Source organism: Atta colombica, unplaced genomic scaffold (assembly GCF_001594045.1).
Source record: "Atta colombica isolate Treedump-2 unplaced genomic scaffold, Acol1.0 scaffold1, whole genome shotgun sequence".
Taxonomy (NCBI): domain Eukaryota; kingdom Metazoa; phylum Arthropoda; class Insecta; order Hymenoptera; family Formicidae; genus Atta; species Atta colombica.
This window is the reverse complement of record NW_017259183.1, coordinates 733,919-749,857: the sequence shown is the minus strand read 5'-3', so window position 1 is coordinate 749,857 and position 15,939 is coordinate 733,919. Positions and strand designations below refer to the sequence as shown.

Below are 15,939 nucleotides of genomic sequence, written 5' to 3'. Positions count from 1 at the left end.
TATATATATGTATATAAAATAATTTATACTTACTTTGCCCGTAGTAGGCGGTTCTTGTATATAAATATTACTCATATTTATAACCTCTTATTACAGTTAATCACGAGAAGCATAAACACAAAACCAATGGATCGACTAGGTTCAATATATATAACGTCCGATGTGTTGTAACTATTCAAATTTCCAGTAGATGGCAGATGTTTCCAATCAGCTGTTCATGACAATTTTAAAACGATATGCATGTGAATATGTATGTACATATAATTACATACATACATGCATATTAATTAGTGAATGTATAATAGCATTATCAATATTAATGATGATCAATATAATTATTATTGTTGTAATAATACTGTATGTACATTTATAATAGGTGAGACCGGGGCTAAGTGAGCATCTTTTTTTTCAATTTTTTGCAATTTTTAATAACAATCCCGATAGCAAGTCTGTAGAAAGGGATTTTTTTAATATCTGCTACACACTATGTCAACAAAATAACAACAGAATTAGATGTACATAATACTGTTGATAGACTGCTAGAAAAAACGTAACAGAATCTGCAAGCATCAGATAATGTCGGCAGGATCTGCTCAGTTTCTGCTAATAATTTGCCTTCATATTATATCGACAAGCGACGTTAACAGAACAAGCCTAATGCGGACACAGTTGACTGCAGACTGCCATCATTTTCTGCTCGAACTTGCCGAGTCTACTAAAAGACTACATTTTGCTATCTGGGAAAGTAAATTTTAGCCAAATGATTATTAGCGTTAGCCAGAATGATTATAAGACTACAAAATGGCAATAAAAAATTTTGGTGTTCGCAACTCCATTTCATCCATACACTTACACAAAAAATGATATAATCTCGGAAAATAAAATTTCAAGAATATCGAAACTAAGTGCGGGCATCACATTTTTTCGATGCTATATGAAATAAAAAAACGTCATTATCAAAAAATAAAAAATTATATTAAATTTTATTTCGAATCTTTAATTTGAAAATCTTCTGATTCCATATCAGAAGAATCAAACTGTATTTTACATACAAACAAAATGGTTATCAGTCGTGCGTACGCACTTGTCATGTGCACTTGCATACGAGATACTTTTTGTTTTTGAACATAAGTTGAATATTTTCAGAACATACAACAAATGTTGCAGTTATCATCGAAATTGAACGTGGAATCCTTGGCCTTTTTCGCAGAGAACGGCTTATGTGTTCTTCCAATATTCGTCGATGATTGCGGATCAAGGTTTGTCGGTAATACCGTTTTCTTCGGTCGACCTCTCATTTTTTTAAGCATCTATTATATTTTTTGTGACCACTTTTTTGATCTTAGCTGTTTCGTGCTCCACTACCATTCTACCATTTCAGATGAATTCATAAGCATGGCACATCTCCTACGTTTATGATCTTGACGTTTGCTTTCTCAATTCTGCTTTCGGGTGAGAATACTTTGAAGCGTTTCGCTCAAATTGCTAACAGAGTTACTTGCTATCAAACTTCCGTCTTCTTCAGTCATCTTCCATGAAACCATCGTTCATTTTTCAGCGCCTGAAGTTCAGTCAGTGATGATGGTAGTAGAACTGTAACTTTAGTCTGTTCATGTTGTGCTGACAAAGTAGATGGGTGATCTATTACACTGTTTGGTAAAAATTCATATTCCTGGAAAAATGATGTAATGCCAGTGCATTCGAATCCTGATATAATATTTCACTGGGTTACAGCAAGTGGTAGTGTCTTATTAACAATTTGGGAATATCGTAAATTGTCATTGAACATCAGGATTGAATGTAATTCAAAAGTCACACTCTACATTCATGGATTTCTTTAATGGGCTGTAGATAGCGCGATCGAGTGGCTGAAGCTTATATAAGCAATAGAGAGGTAGAAGTGACAATTATACTGTTGGATTTGCAAAAATCTAGTCCCTTAATTGATAAGTGGGACTTTCACTATTAAATCTATAGTGCCAATTTAACCTAACGTGAGTCACCATTGGTCCTATTAAATATATCGTTATACTAAAACATTTATACTAAAATATTTAACATTATAGATTAGTGTCAATTTAACATATAGTGTAAATTAATACAATATAGTGTCAAATTTAACTATCGTTTTGGTAAAAAATAACGATATATTTAGTAGGCCCAGTGGCAATTCACATTAGATTAAATTTGACATTATAAATTTAACAGTGATGATTGTTTAACACAAGCAGAAGGGGGTGGTCAACAGAAGCACGAACGGAATTAGAAGAATCAAAAATTCGAAAAAATGTTTCGCGTTCATACAATTGAATTTATAGCGTCTGCACAGCCAGGTGGTCCATCGCTGAGAAAATGATTCTTAAAATGTTTCTTTGGAAAAATAAAAAAAGATGAAAGAAAATTTCCTGTTGCTGATATTGCCAAAAACGCAAGTACACCTCGTTCAAAAGAAGTTATGCACCCAATTTGTTTACTATCATGTCGAGCAATAATTCAATTGCACTGTGATTGCACTGTTGTGATTTCGGTTTCGTCCATATTCTAAATATTGACACGAAAAATGGAATTTATTTATTACTTTTTTCAATAATGAAAAAAAATTTTGACATTAGTTGAATTAAAAATTAGTGGCACGCGCTAAACTTGTCGCTTCCGATTTGTGTGTAGCCAAGTTCTGATGCCGTTTGAGAAAGCCACTTAATCAATCTTCAGCCATATGAGTGGCCTCCCAAGAGGCAAGATGGCACAGTTAATTTTAATTTCTTCGCAAAATCATATGCTAAACCTCGCACTTCCTTTGTTTGAAAGGCCAAAATACATGTTATTGCAGTATTCTAAATATTTTACTTATAATCGCTTCTACATTTGTATCGAAAATCTGAAATAAAATGGATTTTATGATAACAAAATTCACTCAAATTAAGATATTCAACAAATTATGATAACAAAACTCACTGTACGATGCCCATGTACCAGTGCAACTACTTCATTCACCTCAGTTTTTTTCTTCGTGTTTGTATTTTTTAGCCAATTTTGTGCTTCTAGACACTTTAAATTTTTTCGTCGCCGATGCAATTTTCATATAATTCTTTTTGGCTAGCTCTAGACATCCTATTGTATTTTTATCGACGGAATCAGTTTTACGCTTATAATTGCGAATTATGCTGTAATTGACACGAAAATATGGTAAAAATATTGTGAATAGAAAATCAAGATTATGGTTTCATGCCCACTTAGCCCCGAATGTATATTATAACTTTCGACATAAATAAAATTTAAACAATTCTGAAAATGAAAGAAATAACACCAGGACGTGTTCAGAACACGTTTTTACATAAATTTACTTACCTGAACAATTCAAATTTGAAAAAATTCAAATTTGAAAATAACAATCAGGATACATATTTGTATGAACGTTCGAAAAATTACTTTTGATTATTGAAAACATGTTTGACTATCTAAACATAACAACGCTCCTAAACCTAAACCTAAACCTAAACTAACCAAACTTCGTTGATAAAGAAGACACGAGATGCCATCTATAATATAAATTGGGAACTCATAAGATTATATTTCTATTCAAAATTCAAATGCCAGCTTAAGGTCTCCTTTATATATAATTAAAAAATCTAATATCAATAAAATAAGTTAAATTTGGTTCGCATGGCATTTTGTGCACGCGCGCGCGCGCGCGCGTGTGTGTGTGTGTGTGTGTGTGTGTGTGTTTCAAAAATCTAAATTTCAATTTCAATATAATATAAAAATCGCATAACTCCACTTTCCACATGCGTCCAAGGATCGAATGTCCGCTCTATTGATAAAACATTCACGGTATCCAAGAAACTTAGTTTGTGAGCTATTCTTAAATACAGAAGAAGCTGCCCAATAATAATTTATAATTGTGTTTTAAATATATTTATTATTAATCTGTAATTGTAGACAAAATAGATATTTATTTAACATTTGTGTTAATAAAATATTTTATAAAATTATTGTGAAACAATCGATTAAAAATTTCGACAAAGTGGTAAACGACGGATTTAAACTGTGTTTGTAAACATGGACTGGAATGCTTTGGAATCAACTTTTGTAGTGTGTCAATTTCCAAATTTCAATCAGCCAAATCAAATCCGACTAAAAGATTACATAAGAAATATTTATGTCCCCGAATTTTCCACAGAATGGAAAAGAAACATATTAGACTTGATACCTCATGCGGTCAGACGAAAACATTCTGCTTTTATAAACTCGGTATTAGATGAAGTAAAGGATATGTACACTAAAAATATGAAAGAGTTCGTTTTAAAATCCATATTATCCTGCAAAATATATAGAAGAGAACATGTTGCTTGCGAGGAATGCGACGTTTCTGCTGGCTTGAAGCGAATCGTTGAGGAAAATAGAATGCATGATCACGCAATATTTTTACAACGTCGTAATTTATTTGCCAAGAGATACTTTCTTTCCTATCCAATAATCAGACATATTATGAACACGGCATATCGTATTCTACCCGCAATAATTTGTGACTTCAAACGTTACCATAAATTTGGATTATTAACATTATGTTGTTTTCAAGATATGATCCTTAAGGATATTAAGAGAGGCTCTTTAGTGATCACTAATAAATTTTATACCGAGACATTTAATGCCGTACAGAAATCAAAACTATTAAGAAGCATTTCTGCGGAACGTCTGTCCCAATTTATGCGGTGTCTCACAAATGTATTTGTTCAACAGATTCTCAATGTAATGATGAAATCGATTGATCATATAATAGACATTATGAAGGATGGTCGTTTCTGTCCTCAAATCGAATTTCAGCTGGTATGCGAAAATGACCAGCTTATAACAAAACCAGATATACAGAAGGTTTTCTCGACATATCACAATATTATCCGAAGCATTGAAGGTATTGCGCAAGATCTGATACCATTGGAAGAATGGTTGAATGTCAAAGCGAAGGAAAAGTACATAAAGATAGCGCTTCCTGACTGGTTTGTCGAGGAGTCTCACCGCAATTTACAGAAGATATTAGATACCCTGTTTAAATCTATGAACGAGCATGTAGCATTCATTTCTGTGGAATTTAGTAGTGTATATATGTCGAGTATCAAAAAACAAATATTAACTTTAACTTTTAAACAACCGAATTTCGACTCTTACTTCGAACACATTTGCAAGTATAATGAATATCTAAGCAAAACGAACTCTATGGTCTCCAATTTGTATTACAATGTGGGAAAGTTGGATCAAAGCAGTGCCAAGAAATCCTTGAAGCAGATCTGCTGCAATGTTATAAGCGTCCTCACGACGGAACTCGTGAAGTATCATCAAGATTTCAATCATTCGATTTGCACGGACTTTGAGAATCTAAAATCTATGGCGTTGGATATTCCAAGGGACGCAAGTTCTTTGACACAATTGAATGAACGTATGTCACGAGCTTCGAAAGTACTGATAAAAGAGCAGGAACAAAAGATACGAGAATCAATCTATATGTTGAGCAAATTGTTGGAAATTACTATATTAACTGACGAGCACATTGATTTAAATAAGACCACTATTAATTGGCTACACGATATTCAACCTGTGTTTGCGCAAAACAATACATTGTGCGAAGCTATGAAGAGCGAGCTGGAAGAGGATCTTCAACGAAGAATAAATGCATTAAATTTAGAGGTTGACGCAATGTTCCCGCAACTTATCATCCTAGATGATATGGACGACATGAGCAAGGTCGGAGAATACGCGCAGCATTACAAGGATCTGATTAAGAAGTACAAACGCATAGATGATGAGATGCAAGTTATTAATTCGGAGGAAAGGCTTTTCAAGTTTCCTGAAACGGAGTTCCCGAAAATATCCGAATTGAAAGAAACGATCGTGCCGTTCTACAAACTTATATGTACTATTTATCAATGGCGAAGGGATAACTCTGTATGGCTGAATGGTCCATTTGAATGCCTGGATGCTTTCGTTATCGAGAAGAAGACTGTGAATTACTTAGAAGAAATCACGGATATGAACAAGACGATGAAGTCGCGCATTAAAATGGACGCGACAGCGAACAAATCGTATAAATTTTCCGGCATTGCCGACGATCCTGATCCAATGCAGCAACCTGCACCATTGAAATTGTGTTGGCAGACACTTAATAATATTAATGAGTTTAAAGTTCACGTACCGCTCGCAGTTTGCATGTGCAATCCAGCTTTGAATGCGCGTCACTGGAAAGAAATGTCCGCGATATGCAATTTCGATCTTACGCCAAACGCAGGAACGACTCTGAAGAAAATGATCGACATGAATCTAATGGATAACATTGACAAGTACAAAGCCATAAGTTTAGGTGCCAACAAGGAGCTTCGTCTTCAGCAGGAATTGGCTGAGATGATTAAGGAATGGGAGCCGATGTCATTTGAGATGTCGACTAAAGAATCCGGTATGGTATCTTTTAAACACGTAAATGATATCGAAACTCTTCTTAGCGACCACCTTATAAAAATTGAAGAAATAAGAGCATCGCATTTCGTAAAGCCAATATTGTCAAATTTAATTGACTTTTACACTGTCCTAATAAAGATCCAAGAAATCCTTGATCAGTGGACGCAAGTGCAATATCGCAAACTCTATCTAAAGCCAATATTTTCTTATCCAAAAATAGAAATACGTTTAAGCCAAGAAATTTCACTATATTTAGAAGCGATAAGCATTTTATTAGATATTAGTAACAGATTTATGAAGAATCCAAATTTTCATGAAATCAAAAAATCATCTAACTTGCTTAAAAGCTTAAATGAAGCTAATGAAAAATTGGAGACAGCGAGCAAAAGTGTAAGGAATTATTTAAATATTAAAAGATTATCGTTCACGAGATTCTTCTTTCTCGAAGATTCAGAAGTTCAGAAAATATTATTCGAATCGATTAATACAGAGAAACAGCATACGTTTGTGAAGAAATGTTTCGCTGGTATAGAACGATTGAAATTTAATAAGTCTAACTGTGTTCGAGGCATCATTGGGCATTACGGAGAAATGTTATGTCTAAATAATAACATTTCCTTATGCACTGACACTAAGTGCGAAGAGCAATGGTTAATTCAGCTTGAAAAAGAGATGAAAGACGCAGTTCACAAAAATATTCTGCAGTATCATTTCCTGATCGATGAAAATTTGACATTTGTTCCCATTGATAACTTTCCAAGCATGGCAATCATTTGTAGCTTACAACTTTATTGGACTTGCTCGGTAGAAAAATGTCTTACACCAATAAATATTAACATGTTAAACTCTTTACTCATGACATACACCAACGGTATAATTTCGGTAATTAATGAATTAAAAAATAATTTAATACGAAGACGTAGGAATTTGTTAATGTCATTGATCATTGTCATGATGACTCATAAAGAAATTATAAAATTGCTACTAGAAAGAAATATTGTTAAACAGACAGACTTTGAATGGGTCGCGCAATTAAGATATTATTGTAATGATAAATTTATTGAAGTATCAATATTCAATACAACAATTAAATACGGATACGAATATAACTATTGTCAGCAGAATATTGTTAACACTCCCTTGACTGATAGATGCTTTCGTACTATATTGCAAGCTTATCGTTATCATTTGTATAGCAGTATTATAGGTCCAACAGGTACCGGAAAAACGGAAACAATTAAAAGCTTGATAAGAGCTATCGCGAAGCCATATTACGTCATCAATTGCAATAATAGCATTTCTTATGAATGCATGATACGAATATTTAAAGGAGTAATCTCTTGTGGAGCATGGATTTGCTTTGAGAACTTTAACAGATTGAAACTAGAATTGCTGTCGTCTATTGCCCAAAATCTTACGCAGATGAAGCAAGCAATTTCGTCTAATTTGAAGATCGTAAGCTTTGAAGGTTGCAGCTTGAACTTAAATGTCTCCGGAAATATATGTGTTAATATCAATTCGGAGCAATCGAGATATGCTGATTTGCCGGATAATTTGAAAATTCTCTTTCGTTCCGTATCAATGATGTCACCGGATATTGGCAAAATTGCTGAAATTAAACTCTTCGCTGGAGGATTTAATCACGCAAAAAATCTAGCAATGAAGCTAGCTGTCAGTTATAAATTATTATCCGAACATATAGGAGAGAAGCGCCATTACGATTTTAGTATGTCATCACTGAAAACTGTCGTCGCGACTGCAATTAATATGAAACAAAATATCCCAGATGAAAATGAATATACTCTCTTACTGCGTTCGATGATACACATAAATATTCCTCAGCTATGTAACATCGACATATCAATCTTCCAGAATATTATGCAAGATATTTTTCCTGAGTCTGTCGTACTTCCTTTCGATTGCTCGATGATTTTAAACGCTTTGGAAATCATATGCACAAAGAGACTTCTAACATTGCATGCAGTTTTCAAATTGAAAGCCATACAGATCATTGAACTGATGAATGTTCATCGCGGTCTTATACTTATTAGCAACTCCTTTGGTGGGAAAACGGAAATTTTGTACACGCTTTCTGAAACATTATCATTATTGCATGATCAAAAAAATAAAATTGGCGCCACAGTGAAACTTGAAACAATTATACCAGGAGTGGTAGACAGCAACGCTCTCTTTGGATATTTTTGCGATAAGTCTGGAGTTTGGAAGGATGGTTTGTGTACCACTATATTTCGCCGCTTTATAGAAGATACCTCAACAGACCGCAAATGGTTAGTGTTTGATGGAGATTTAAGCGGCACATGGATAGAAAACTTGCATACAATTCTGGATGAGAATAAAATGTTGTATTTGACATCTGGAGAACGATTTTGTATAACGAACTCAATGTCCATCATCTTTGAAACAACAAGCACGATGGAAATTTCACCCAGCATAATATCACGATGTGGAATAATCTATATTGACGTGCATTCTATTGGCTGGAAACCGTACGTGTTGTCTCACATCGCCAAATCATTTTACGATGGATATAATGAAATATTATGTGCTTTATTCGATTGGGCGATAGATCCATGTCTCAATTATTTAAAGGAAAATGGCGATATGTTGTTAAATCAAGAATTACATCTTGTTATGTCAGCCGTAAATTTATTTGAAATATTATTAAGAGATGCCTGTGAAAATACTGAAGATAAGGACAAGGATAATCACTTTGTCATATGGGCACAAGCTGCTTTAATCTTAGCTACTGTTTGGGGACTGGGTGGAAACTTGATCGAAGATTCGCAAACTCGATTCAATGCTTTTTGTGTGTCATTTTGGAACGGTACAGACAAAGAACATCCAAAACCTGATATAATTAAACATTTTGATGTAACACTGCCTAATGATGGTTTAATTCAAGATAATTTCTACATCTTTAAAGGTACCGGAAACTGGAAGTATTGGGGCGATTTGCTAAAAACCGAAAAAATTCCAGAGATATGTAATTTAAATCAAATTTACATTCCAAATATCAATAGTATGAAATATAATCATATATTTTTAAAACATATTAAATATCGAAAACATTTTCTCTTGTATGGCGATGTTGCTGTTGGGAAGACAAGTATCATGTATGATCTCCTGAGAAACAAGTTGCCAGAAAATTGTCTCTCCAATTTCTTTAGTTTTACTTCCATGATTACGGTAACTAGAACGGAAAGATTATTATTCTCCAAGTTAAACAAGATACGACGCACTACTTACGGACCAGGAAGAAATCAATTTTGTATAAACTTCGTGGATGATATGAATAGAATCATCATGCAAAAACCAGAGGCACAATCCATATTTGATCTCTTACGACAACTTCTCAGTTATAATTACTGTTACGACACACACAAATTAGATAAGATATTCGTACAGGACATTATGTTTATACTTGCAATTACTACAAGAAAAATCGACGGAAGCATATCTTCTAGATTTTTGAGACACTTCAACACTTATGCGATTTCCGCTCCTACAACGGATAATATATTCAGAACATATTTTAACATACTACTTGCTAATTTAAAAAAGAATTTATTCGCGGCAGACGTCACAGGAAGCGTAACCAGCATAGTAAACTCGACGATTGATGTTTACAAGTCCATAATAAAGACGTTGCGGCCTGTGCCCAGCAAACTGTACTATTATTTTGATATGAGGGATATATCTAGAGTGATCAGTGGATGCGGTCTAATTCAGAAAGAATCGGTGGAGACAAAGATAACATTCATTCGGTTGTGGGTGCATGAGAGCTTACGCGTGTTCAGCGATCGCATGCTAGATGAAGGCGACAAGGAATGGCTTTTCCTAAAAATCCGAGATGCAGTAAAGAACAACTTTAAAGATTCTTTTGAAATCGCCTTTGATCACTTACCCAAATTTGAGAATCAAATCACCAAAGACAGCTTCAACGATCTGATGTTTGGAAATTTCATGGATGTGGGAGAGAAGGACGGTAAATGTAGGCGGTACGAGGAAATCACTTCTATGGAAACTTTAAGAAATAAAGTTCTCTCTTACTTGGATGAATATAACGCAAGCTTTAAAAGAAAAATCGACGTCGTCGTATGTCGTTACATGTTGGAATCTTTGATCAAAGTTTCCAGAATTCTAAACACTCCAGGCGGAAGTGTGTTAATGATATCTACTGTGGGTTCCGGCAGAAAATCCACGATCGCCCTTGCTGCCTTTATGCAGCAACAGATTTTATTTGAAACCACTATCGAATCCTATTACGACATGGACGCATGGAAGAATGAATTGAGAAAAATCCTGCGGGAATGTGGCACATTGCGGAAGGATATTACGTACTTTATGAACGAAAAACAAATAAAAAATGCGTTTTTAAGAGATATCAGCTGTCTGTTAAGTACTGGGGAGCTACCTGATTTGTTCTCTATCGAAGACAGACAGAATATAATCGAGATAACGCGACTGCACGCCCAGGATGATGATCGAAACGTGGAGCTCAGCGCGCGTTCGGTGATGGATTATTTCGTAAATCAATGCAAAAACAGATTACATTTTGTACTCTGCTTCAGTCCTACTAGCACTACATTTAGAACATATTTGTGCTCATATCCTAACTTAGCAAAACATTGCACAGTGAACTGCTATCAGGTTTGGCCAAACGACGCGCTTTTAGAAATCGCAGTAAAGCACATGAGGGACGTTAACGTGCGGGAAGAAATTAAAGCTGATGCAGCAAGAATTTGCGTGCAATTCCACAACAGTGCAAAGGAAATGAGTTTGAAATATCACAAAATGTTCGGTAGGACCATTCACGTGACATCGTCAGCCTTTCTACACATGCTCAAGTTGTATAAGCAACTGACATCGAAGAAGCAGGAAAAAATCATCGCGACGCGGAATAGATACGTAGCAGGATTGGAGAAGTTGGAATTGGCTGCTGAGCAAGTCAAACAGATGAAGGCTACTTTGACGGTCTTGAAACCCCAATTGGAACTGTCTGCTCAACAGACTGTGATCACTATGAAAGAAGTGGAGAATGAAAATATTACCGTAGAACGAGCCACCATTCTTGTAAAGCAAGAAGAAGAAATCGCGAATAAAAAGGCAGAGATCGCGGGTACCCTGAAAACCGAATGCGAGGCAGATCTCGCTGTTGCAATACCGATTCTGGAAGATGCGGTAATAGCGCTGAATACATTGAAGCCGACTGACATCACTTTGGTAAAAGCAATGAAAAATCCTCCTGACACTATCAAATTAGTAATGGCCGCCGTTTGCGTAATGCTGGGCGTTCCTCCGGATCGTAGCATCGACTCAGTTACAGGAAAAAAATTCACAGACTTTTGGAGTCCGAGCAAGCGCATTTTAGGCGACATGAACTTTCTGCAGAACTTGAAGGACTACGATAAAGACAATATAGCACCCACAGTGATGCAAATTATTAAGAAGACATACATGACGGACAACAGCTTCATGCCTCACATAGTCGCGAAAGCGTCCAGTGCCGCCGAGGGTCTCTGCAAATGGGTCCGCGCCATGGTGTCTTATGACGAAGTGGCCAAAGTTGTTGTACCAAAGAAGAAGAAATTAGTAGAGGCACAAATGGAGTGCGACGAAGCCGAGGCGTTTTTAAACGAGAAACGACAGACTCTGGCCGCCTTGAACGCAAAACTGGCAGCGCTGAACGATAGCTTGCGGCAAACACTACAGAAGAAATTGAATCTAGAAATGGAAGTGACAACATGCACTGCTAAGCTGGTCAAGGCGGAGAAATTGATCGCCAGTTTGGGAGGTGAGAAAAGCCACTGGATGCAGTGCGCTCATAATCTTCAAATGAATTATGATAATCTTATTGGCGACATGTTACTTTCAAGCGGAATTGTGGCTTATATGGCATCTTACAATATCTCTTTTCGCGATGAAATGTTAATAAAATGGAAAAAATTTATGGAAGCTTTTAAAATACTGTATACTAAAACATACGACTTCATAAATGTTCTCGGCATGGAAATCGAGATCAATCATTGGCAACTCTGCGGTTTATCGAAAAATCGCTTCGCGACAGAAAATGCCATCATTTTAAATAATTCCGAACAGTGGTGTCTTTTCATCGATTCGCAGAATCAAATAAACCAATGGATCAAAAAAATAGAAAAGAAAAATGACTTAAAAGTCGTTAAACTGATGGATTCCAATTATATGTCGGTTATCGAACAAAGCATTGAAACTGGTATTCCAGTTCTGCTAGAAAATGTTGGAGAGAAACTTGAAATTGCACTGGAGCCAATCCTGTTAAAGAATATTTATAAAAATGAAGATTGGTACATCGATATTGGAACTAAATCTGTAAAGTATTCTTCAAATTTTCGATTTTATATTACTACGAGACTGTCGAATCCAAATTATGCAGTTGATGTTTTCGGAAAACTTACGATAATCGATTTCTCAATGCCAGATGGAACTCTTCAAGATAAACTCTTGGACATCGTCGTTTCGAAAGAAAAACCGGAGCTTCAAGAGAAATTTGAAGCGCTCCGTCTTCAAGACGCCGCTAACAAAAAAGTTCTTCAACAGCAAGAAGATAATATCTTGAGTATTCTTTCATCGACTACGACAAACATTCTGGAGGATGAAAACGCAATACAAATTTTAGATTCTTCCAAGAATCTCACCACGGACATCATGAAGAAACAAGAAGCAGCCAGGGCAATGACAGAGGACATTAACAAGTTCAGAGATGCGTACTTGCAATTCGCCAATCACTGCGCAAGTTTGTTTTGCACACTGACTACTCTATCCAATTTGAATCATATGTACCGATTTTCATTCTCCTGGTTTATTCAGTTGTACATTACCTCTATTGAGACTTCGAATAGAAGTATCGTTCTTGAAAAACGATTACAGTTTCTCAAGTCTTCATTTACGAGGAATCTTCATTCCAGCGTCTGCAGATCGCTGTTTGAGAAACATAAACTCTTATATTCCTTTTTGCTGTGCGTAAAAGTTTTGATAGACGCGCAACAGACTACGCAGGAAGAAGTTAACCATTTCATATCTTTAGATTCGGAAGATTATGATGCAATTTTAGATCCAGCGCCGGATTGGTTACCGATAAACAAATGGAAACAAATTTGCAGATTGAGCAGTGCAGTGCCCAATTTACACAAACTCGCAAATGACTTTCATGTCAACAGTGCAGCCTGGGAGAAATATTGCACCGCGATGCCATTTCAAAGCGATCTAATACCAAATTTCTGGGCCAACAATCTGACTCGATTTCAAAAATTGATGCTTATCAAAATCGTAAGGTACGACAAGATTATCGTGGAAATAATGCGACTAATAGAGGATATTATGGAAGACGTATTCAATTCTTACCCTCGCCTTCAGATATCCGAATCCTACGCGGAATCCAATTGTCTCACGCCGATTATATTTATTCTACCTAGTTACGCTTCGCCTTTGTCACTTATTTCCATGTACGCGAGCGCGAGAGGATATACTTCAAAATTCATCTCTCTATCCATGGGTGATGAACAACAGACTAAAGCCGAAATCTTCGTGGAGCGAACACGAAGGGAAGGAGGATGGATATTTTTGCAGAATTGCCATCACGCTGCGTCATGGTTACCACAACTTGAGCAAATCTGCGAGAATCTGAATCTGTCCGGTACGTCTTTGGATTTTCGACTGTGGCTTTCCAGCTGTTCCACTCCGTACTTCCCGATCAGCATCTTACAAAACAGCGTAAAGATCACATATGACTATCCGCTTCGACTGAAACAAAGTTTGCTAAGAACGTACCGGTCGGAACCTATAAGGAGCAAAGAATTTTTTGAGGGATGCCCCGGGAAAGACAAGGAGTTTTCCAAACTCCTGTACGGGCTTTGCTTCTTCCATGGAATCATCAGAGAGAGAAGACACTTTGGGCCGCAAGGCTGGAACATCCCGTACGATTTCGATCACGTAGACTTCGAAATATCCATTAAACAACTGCAAAGTTTAATTAACGAAACCGAGAATGTACCGTTCGGCACGTTGCTTTATCTAATCGGGGAGTGTAACTATGGTGGGAAAATTATGGATTGCCTTGATCAAAGATGCCTACGACACCTGCTAGACTCTTTCTGTGATGTCCGCGTTATTGAAAACGCTGAATACTCATTTTCTGACTGCGTTGATCATTCAGTACCGCAAAGATGCGAGTATCGCGATATCATCATGCACATTAATAATATGCAATTGGATGCATCGGCAGAAGCTTTTGCCTGCGACGAAAATGCTCTTGTTATAAAAGACACAGCTGTCGCCAGAGAATTCCTAGAATCGATATCTCTCCTGGATCAAGTCAGATCGTCGAATCACGAAGCTACACAGGATCGGGCATTGCAAGCGATTGATGAAATTAGCAATAGATTGCCCGCGTTATTTAACATCAACGAGATACAAGACAAATATCTTATGATTTCGCGCGAACCATTAAACGCAATTCTCATCCACGAGGCTAAACTGATTAACAAAACTTTGTCAATGATTGTAAATTCCTTGAGCAATTTAAAATCAGCATTGAACGGCGAGACTATCTTGACCGAATCTTTGGAAGATTTGTCAAAAGAAATATGCAATAACAAAGTTCCGTGCGTCTGGAGACTGATCGACGTCGGCATTGCAACTAGATATCTATCGAATTACATCAATCTACTCTTGAAACGCGTAAACTTCGTGCGATATTGGCGTGACAACAATCTACCTCATGTGATCCACTTCGACGCGTTGTCTTGCTGCAAGAGATTCCTATCCGCGGCTTTCCTCGCGTTTTCACGACGACGAGGCATACCCATCGAACAAGTCGCGTTGGATTTTAAAGTGACGAATGACAATTTTACGTACAGCGAGGGAGACGAGGATAAATATTACATTCATGATTTACATTTATCTGGCGCCCGATGGGATATGCAAAGACATATGTTGATTGAAAGCTTGACGAACGTATTTTGGTATAACATGCCACCGATACAGCTTACATTTAACAGAGAAAAGAGAATTATTGATGATATATACGAGTGCCCTGTATATATCTCACCGATGCGATGCGATAGAACAGATAGTGATATGATGAAGAATTACATCACAAGCGTGCCCTTGGAAACTGATAAGTCGCATATATATTGGATAAAACGTGGTACAGCGTTATTCTGCCAAATTGAAAAATAATTTATAATGTCTTGTGTTCTAAGCTATTTTTTGCAAATGGGTGAGAATTAGATATTTCGTTTTCAAATTAATCTCTCAAGCAGTCTAATGTATACTACATAAAAATTAATTTATATTATTTGGATTATTTTAAAGGTATTTTGTTGTAATAATATTTATATAGATTTTTTATTAATAATTCTAAAAATATTAGGTGTACAACTTTGCTTCCGCCGTTTTCCTATAGATGGCTTTAGCGATAAGTGGTGGTCGAAA

The 15,939-nt window shown here is 36.2% G+C and overlaps 3 protein-coding genes and 1 pseudogene across 3 annotated transcripts in view; 3 read left to right on the top strand and 1 right to left on the bottom strand.

Annotated features, from left to right (window-relative positions):
- The window catches only part of LOC108694515, a 14,545-nt gene extending 11,062 nt beyond the window's left edge, over positions 1-3,483 (bottom strand). The window contains exons 1-2 of the mRNA XM_018204080.1: positions 3,349-3,483; positions 34-211 (exon numbers count right to left, since the gene is read on the bottom strand). Of these exons, the coding sequence (XP_018059569.1) occupies positions 34-75 (42 nt within the window). The 5' untranslated portion in view covers positions 76-211; positions 3,349-3,483. The remainder of the gene's footprint in view (positions 1-33; positions 212-3,348) is intronic.
- The window catches only part of LOC108694487 (NSFL1 cofactor p47), a 24,607-nt gene continuing 9,746 nt past the window's right edge, over positions 1,079-15,939 (top strand). The window contains exon 1 of the mRNA XM_018204067.1: positions 1,079-1,259. The gene's annotated coding sequence lies outside the window, so the exon portion shown is untranslated. The remainder of the gene's footprint in view (positions 1,260-15,939) is intronic.
- On the top strand, positions 4,060-7,370 carry LOC108685492 (dynein heavy chain 12, axonemal-like). The gene is made up of 2 exons (XM_018190344.1): positions 4,060-7,251; positions 7,365-7,370. Exons 1-2 carry the CDS (start codon positions 4,060-4,062, stop codon positions 7,368-7,370), a joined length of 3,198 nt encoding a protein of 1,065 aa, XP_018045833.1.
- On the top strand, positions 7,381-15,684 carry LOC108694467 (annotated as a pseudogene).